Below are 7,737 nucleotides of genomic sequence, written 5' to 3'. Positions count from 1 at the left end.
TCCTTGCAAGCTCAGCCCAAGGCCTCCAATTCCCTTCCTACCCTCAGCTGTCACCGATGCTCTTTCAGGCCCTAAGTCTACAATGCTCCTTTTCTCTATTCTTCTGTCTCTGATGCTCTTTTCACTATCCAATGGCTGCTGTTTCTGCTCCTGGCCAAGGTTGTAGCTTTTTTTTTTTTTTTTTTTGGGGGGGGGGGGTGGGGGGGGGGGGGGGGGGGGTGGGGTTGCTACTTCTCCCTTTCTGTTTCCCATTTCCTGAGAGCAGGCACTATACAGGCAATTCTACAGCTAGGTGCCTCAGTTTATGCACTCCTTGCATGTGTAAAATGTATAGAATACTAGCACCTGCAAAAGTGCTAGTCTGTAATGGTGCACGTTAAGTAGCATAGGCCTAGCTTCCTTTACATAATAGGCTCCTACCACATGCCTTCAGGTACCTAGCACAGCTGACAGAAATAGGTATCAGTGGCACATACTTGCCTGGTTCAGATCTTATCTAACAGGTGACAGTGCATATTTTTCGGCAACACATTACCTTACCATCTTACAGAATGCCTGTAAGTTACATGCATCCCTGCCGCATTTGCACAACTGTATTTATGACAGCTCTATAGCTGGTGTAACTACAGAAATGTAAATGTAAGGTGTGCCAATACCAAATTACACCCAGATGCCATTACAGAATAGGCTCTCACTACGTGTCCTTAGGGTGACTACATGGAGGCATCCAGGTATAGCATTGCTGCCTATGTGCCTGGCTTTAGTTACCCAGGAAATCTGGCATATGAAGCAGGCCTTCCTATGGGTGCATTATAATATGATCTAAAAAAGCACCATAAATAAATTACTGCCTACTCAGCTAACACAGAATGAGACTAAATAACTGTTATAACTGATACCACCAAATAAAGTGTTTATATAAAGAAATAGTTGAAGTAAAAAGTTAAACTATAACAAAGTGTACCTTGCACATCGTACCACTGTGCTCCATTGGTGATTCCATCCTTAAAGGTCTCCTCCATATCATGTTCACAGTTAGGAACACCTGATTGCATGATGGGATGTTTGGCAGAATAGGCTCTTGCTAGGTATTTAAACACTTCATCATCTGAAGACTTGCTGTAGAAACCAGAAATTGTATGCGATGGGAATCATCATAGGGATAGCTGGCCACAACTGAGCCACCATGCAGGTTACCAGAGAGCAAAAACCTAAAATAAAGGAATATAAAAAAAATAGGATAGTCAAATAGTGAAACTATTACAAATACAGCATCTGGCAAATCATAGAACCTTGAACATCACAGCACAAAAGCCTTCATTTTCAAATCAGACTATCACTTAGTACAGCAGTTCAAGCTATTCAGCCTTGTCTTGAAGCTGGTCTTTAAAAGCTTAGAGAGCTAGTAATACACTGGATATTAAAACAGAAGTCCACACTAACTGAAATACAATACACATGATAGAATAGCATGCTGCTAATGTCAACACATTAAGCGTCTCAAGGGGACAAGCAGAGGTGGAACATATAAACAGATGTTTGTCCTCGTGTTTGCAACCAGCTGGTTCATTGCCTCTTTTATTAAAGGCTTAGGAGAAGAGCCAGGTTTTCACCTGCTTCCTGAAATAAATATAGTCTTGCATTAGGCAAAGCCTTTCTATGAATGTGTTCCAGAGTGTGAGAGCTGCTCCTGAGAACACTTGTTGACAGGTGCCTTTGCTTGATTTCTTTTGGAGAGGGTGTCATTATGGATGCTGATTGAGAAAATTTTAGAAACCTTAGATGTGCATAGAGGCAAAGTATTACATTTAGCCCCCCTGTACTGTATTGGTAGCTAGTGAAGTTTTTGCAGAAATGGTGTAATGTGATCACACATGCTGTGGCATTCTCAATCAACTTGAACTAGTGCAAACCCTTTGTAGTCACACCAATGTAGAGTGCATTAAAGTTAAAACCACTGACAGATTTACCTTCTTGGTATACGGAGACAGTGTAGTTCTCATAGGTGAGAGAGACAACTTCTGAAGATTGTTTGGATTTGGCCATCAACGTTGAGTATTGAGTCCAACTGTACCCCAAGCTTTTTAACCTGCAATTTAATGGGGAACTTATATCTCTTTAAAAAGATTTTGATGTCAGGTTTGTGACCATTGGGTTAAAGACCCACAGGAGCTATGCTTTACTTGTGTTCAGACAAAATTTGTTGTATTTAGCGCACTCTTGAATTGCTGTTAGACAGGCAGTCCATTTATTCAGGGCTGAAGGTAAGTCTTGTTCAACAGGTACGAGTAGCTGAACGTCATACATATAGATATAAACTGAATATCCATCAACCAAATCAGCTTAGCAGTTGGCTCGAGGTAGATATTAAACAAATACGTGACAGTATGGATCCCTGTGTGCCCAAGGTGGTGATGAGGTGCTACTCAACAGTATGCAATGTTGTTTATCTTATAGATAAAGTCTGAACCAGACAAGTATTATACCACCGATACCTGTTTCTGCCAGACAAGTTAGCACGATATTGTGGTCCAGTGGAACAAAAGCTGCTTTGAAATCCAGTGTAGTAACACTGAGGTGCACCCCCTGCCATGGTTTCTATGGATACTGTTGACCAGGGATACAAGGGGGTATGAGTCTTTGCACTTACTTGGTGGGTTAGGTCAGTGGTCCTCTAATACGTTGAGAGGCACACCACCTACTTAGGTTTACAGGCTTTTCACAATGAACAAGCACAAGAGAGATTTGCAATAATGAAGGTAGTGTATACATGTCTCTCTCATCATCCATATTCATTTTATATATCCTGAAAACCAAACTGGCTGCTGCTCCCCAGGACAGGTTTAAGAACCATTGTGATACATTTTGTTTTGGTCAGGTCTGATCCCAACAACCGACACAAAGATTTTTATGTGCACTATACCTATTTTGTACATACAGTCTTTAAATACCCAAGGAAAGCAAAATAGGGTGCAGTAGGTACAAGAAAGGCCTAAACCTTATGTTTACTGCAACAGATGCTATATACAAAGATGTAAACATGGTGTTCTAGTCCAAATAGGAATTTACATTTTTTACTTGCTTGTTTCTTTTCCTCTTTGCTCTTTACAGGCTCTCTCTACATTTCTTACAACTTCCTCTTTTCCCTTCAGGCATTCACCATCTCAGTGGTACAGCCCCAACTTCCTCTCTCCAGTCTGGTTCTACTGGCCACAGTAGCAACTTTCCTCTCTCCAGCCTGCATCTTCCAGGAACCAAATTTCAGGCACCCAGGAAACAAACACGCGAGTTTTTACCAGTCCTGACCCATGAATATTTTTTAACCATATTTATTTTTTATTTAGATTTTGCTCACACCTTTTTCAGTAGTAGATCAAGGTGAGTTACATTCAGGTGCACTAGGTAGTTATGAATTATATATGAATATAATTAACAGTTATATAAGCTTTGCCTCACCATTTTTCAAATCTGTAAAAAAATAAATAAATAACAGGCAACCTTTTGTTTGTTTTAGGCAAAACAAAATTCTTTACAAGTTTTCATAGAGCAGTAAGGACTGACCAGCTATATTCCACATATTAGAAAAGGCAGATTTGGGGGGGGGGGGGGGGGGGGAAGACAGCCAGCATGGTTAAAAAATTAGATGAATGAGACTATGACAGCTAAAACATCCTTCAGAACGAAAGATCTGGTTGAAGACAATAAGGAATAGCAAGTCAAATGTGAAGCACTGATAAGGACATCAAACAAAGGGTAAGGGGATGGTACTTGATATACCACCTTTCTGTGGTTACAATCAAAGCTGTTTACATATATACAGTTACTTATTTGCACCTGGGGCAATGGAGGGTGAAGTGCTTGCCCAGAGCTGCAGTGGGAATTAAAGCAGTGGCCCGAGAACCAGTGGACCTGGGTTTAAGCATTACACTATTCCTCCACTTTAAAAAGAAGCTTGCTCTGCAGGCACACACACAAACATGTTTAGGTACATTCAAAGCAAGAATCTGATAAAGAATCAGTTGGAAGCTAGCTGATTGAGGGGTAAAGGGTATTCAGGGGGACAAAGACCTAGAGAGATTAGGTGAATTCTTTCTTCAGTCTTCACAGAGGAAGATGTGGGGAGATATCCATGCCAAAAAACAGTATTTAATGGCTATATGTCAGAGAAGCTGAAATAAATCTCTGTAAACCTGGAAGATAATTTTCTTTCCATTAGTTCTTCACACTGTTCCAGGATGTGGGTAGTCATGTCCATTGAACAGCAGGTGGAGATAGAGAATACAGAACTGAGCAACACTATATAGCCCCCTGCTTAACTATATAGCCCCTCTCGGTATTGGTCCTCAAGCAATAAAGAAAGAACACGTCAACAGGTACATGATCAGTAACCAGCCATGCCAGCCACAAGAATGCACCAAAAGCTAAGCCTCTAGAAAGCAGGACCCCAAACCAGAGCGTAGAACCAATTTTATTTATGCTTAACTGAACCTAGTTAACAGCTACTTTCCCTCTTTGACCTTTCCAACTCCACCAATCCTTCCACTCCAAATCTTCAAACACCATCCAAACCATAAATATGTCATCCACAGAATATACAAACTAATCGCCCTCAAGCAAAACTCTCTCAACCTTGTCTTTAAAGACAATTCAACTCAAGCCAAGTCTTAAAAAAAAAAAAAAAAAAAGGAATTCCACAACTTCGTGCAAACAAGATGAAGCTAGTGAACATTATTAGTAAGGCTGCTTTATTTCTGAAAACCCAGCCAGTGCTCAATGGTGCTTGTAACATGAGCTAAACGATCACAAAGCCTCATAAAAACACAAGCTAGAAGTTTACGTAGTTCTAAGAGAACAAGTTGTTGAAAAAAACCTCTCAAATATTTAAAGCTTCCGAGGTTCAGGACTATGGTCCGTCCGCCACATTCAGAATAATTGAGAGCTTCACCTGTTACTCTGGATCCAATTGATCATGGCGCTGACCTCTGGCACCTCGCTCAAGTCGGGGTGGGAGTCGGGCGAGAATTGGTCAGGGAAGCTGCGGTTCAGGTCTCGACCCCGGGCGTTCTCACGGCCTCCTCGGTTGCCGGTGCAGTCGCCCTCAGAGGCGTTCTCAAAGCCGTCTGGGTTGAGACTCGGCAAGATGTAGATGTCGGTGGTATTCAGGAGACGAGTGAGGCGCGGGTCACGGAGGTAGCCCCGCAGCAGGTAATCGGCCAGGTAGAGCAACACCTGACGGGACACGGCCTCGTCACCGTGCATATTCCCCACATACTTGACCTGCGGCCTGTCAGGTATCTGCGCATGCAGCTCTGCCGTGATGCGCAGCACCCAGAGTTCACGGCCCTGCACTGACTGCCCAATGCTGAAGAGCTGGGCCTGCCGCGGGTACGCTTCAGCCAGGGAGCGCAGCCGCTCACGCAGCTCCTCATAGTGATAGTAACGGTTATGGCGTTCCGAAGACTCCACCATCTCCTTCTTGATATGCGGGCCAGCGGCAACACCCGAGAGTAGGGCAAACAAGAGTGCAAAGCTACCCCACGCCATCTTCCTTCATCGAGGAGGAGAGGACTCGGCCAGCGAGCGCCGCCGCCGTTGGGCCTCCAGCAGCCAGCTTCCGGCCCGGCCTTCGCCTAGCAACCGCCACTTCCGGTCTCCGACCTTTGGGCTCGCAAGTGAAAGTGTTGGAAGTGCTGAGGTGGTGACAGGAGGAAGTCAAGCTTCTTCTTTTTTTTTTTTTTTTAAGATTTGTACAGGAAGAACTTCACACAGAATGGTTTGAAATGTAAGTATATGAAAAAGATTTACCCGGCGCTTTTGTAGCTGGATGCTTTGTCTAGTACTTGGTCTACCATAGTTTGCAAAATTAGGGTTGATCATCCAGTCTTTGGTTTTCTTTGCGCCCTCCCCCCCCCCCCCCCCCCCCCCATTGCATACAGGGACCTGTAGTCTCGCCTTCCTTAGGGAATAATTGTATCAAAGACAAAAAAAAAAAACCAACTCTGAACGGTTCCACCAAAAAAGCTCAGTTTAAAACAAAAAAACCCTGCGGATACCAATTGAACCTTTAAGAATTCTCTCGATTGCACTATTCACACTTCAATTTCTTAATTTGCAATTTTTTTATTAATTTTTCAACAAGGGAGGACAAAAGCCTCAGCAGTCATAGATAGGTTCATTCCCTAAAAACTAGCAGCATTGTCCATTTCACTCAGTCACCCCGACTTGTTGAGAATCTACTGACTCTCAGACTAATCATCGGCAAAAACCTCCTAATTAATATTTTTATTTTCGTTTTCAGTTTCTTCACAATACTTGCAGCAAGCATATGAATTTCATATGCATAATAACCAATATCGAATCGCACAGCACACGCACTAGTCGATCCTGATGAAGCTGCTTCAGGGATCTGTGGATGACAGAGCACGTTTAAGCTAAGTGCTGGGGGGGGGGGGGGGGGTTGTGCTGTGCGATTCAATAGGTTATTATGCACATGAAATTTATGTTTGCTGCAAGTATTGTGAAGAAACTGAAAACGAAATTAAAAAGATTAATTGGGAGGTTTTTGCCTATAATGGACAATGCTTAGTTTCCAAGGCATGAACCTATGACTGCTGAGGCTTTTTGCCTCCCTTGTAGAAAAAAATTAACAAATCAAAAACTGCAAATCAATAAATTGAAGTGTGAAGAACTGAATAGTGCAATTGAGAGAATTCTTAAAGGTTAAATTGGTGCCATAGGGTTATTTAAGCTTTCCTTAGGGAATGGAATTGGGAAATCAGAAGTCCCTCTGAATGCAATGTGGGTAAACCCAGGACTGGATCAACTCTGTCGGTGAATTTGGATCTAGTTAGCAACCTTATTTGCAATCCAAGGTGCCAAAGGCACAAAAAGGATTTGAATTAAACAATTTCTTAAATAACACTTTTGAAATACTTGCATCCTACTTGCAAGGCACACTTGGCTTGTAGTGCACAGATCTGAACTCAGCTTATAAAAAGATGCACAAAATAAAAAGTTTTGCACATACAGCTCATCAAAATTAGAGGAAACTAGATGCTGGGACAGGGTTAGGGAACCCTCTCTTAAGAGACACCCTTCACCAGGGCCAGATGGTCCAGATAGCACCATGCAGGCCCATAAAGGTTCAGAGAAAACCCACACAAATCATAAAGGGGATGAAATGACTCCCATATGAAAAAAGCTAAAAAGGTTAGGGCTTTTCTGCTTGAAAAGAGGTAAGCTGAGAAGAGAATATGACAGGTGACTATGAAATCATGAGCTAGATAGAACAAGTGACTAGGAAACAGTTATTTAGCTTTTCAATAACACTAGGACTAGGGAGTGCCCCATGAAATTAATAGGTAGTACATTTAAAACAAATAGACACTTCTGGAGTGACATCAGCAACGAATGGCTGCCTGAACTAAAAGTTCATCTTCTCAGGATTATTGCTTGCAATCCTCCCTTACTAGAGTGTGACTTTGCGCCATGTAGCGTCACAACTATTCTTGTAGCCATCTCGAGCAGTATTGCAGATGCCAGGATGAAAAACCAGCGATATGAAAACATTTTCTGATCAAAGGAAAAGACAATGTGGTGGAGTTACCCATGGAAAATATGGCAGGTCCTGAGGATTGAGGTGCAGCGGACTGATGTCAATCAGTCAGTGAGAAGATGCCACTGAACATTGGGGGGTGGGGGGGTGGGGGAGAAGGGAAGGGAATGTGGTAAACCTTG

General features: G+C 42.7%; 1 protein-coding gene across 1 annotated transcript; it reads right to left on the bottom strand.

Moving 5' to 3' along the window:
- Positions 1 to 1,084: 1,084 nt before the first annotated feature.
- LOC115459052 (carboxypeptidase D-like) lies at positions 1,085 to 5,644 on the bottom strand. Its single transcript, XM_030188917.1, has 2 exons — positions 4,946 to 5,644; positions 1,085 to 1,211 (listed from the first exon to the last, which is right to left on the bottom strand). Exons 1-2 carry the CDS (start codon positions 5,542 to 5,544, stop codon positions 1,085 to 1,087), a joined length of 726 nt encoding a protein of 241 aa, XP_030044777.1. The 5' UTR covers positions 5,545 to 5,644.
- Positions 5,645 to 7,737: the final 2,093 nt, after the last annotated feature.

This window comes from Microcaecilia unicolor, unplaced genomic scaffold (assembly GCF_901765095.1).
Source record: "Microcaecilia unicolor unplaced genomic scaffold, aMicUni1.1, whole genome shotgun sequence".
NCBI classification, from domain to species: domain Eukaryota; kingdom Metazoa; phylum Chordata; class Amphibia; order Gymnophiona; family Siphonopidae; genus Microcaecilia; species Microcaecilia unicolor.
Note: the sequence above shows the minus strand (reverse complement) of the source record. Positions and strands in the feature narration are given on the sequence as shown.

Bases quoted from the DNA above. Each gene is read 5' to 3' on its own strand.
- LOC115459052 (XM_030188917.1), bottom strand. From the start codon at position 5,544: ATGGCGTGGGGTAGCTTTGCACTCTTGTTTGCCCTACTCTCGGGTGTT. The intron at 1,212-4,945 runs GTGAAGCTCTCA...CCTTTATTTTAG, and splicing joins AATTGGATCCAGAGTAACAG to GTTTTTGCTCTCTGGTAACC.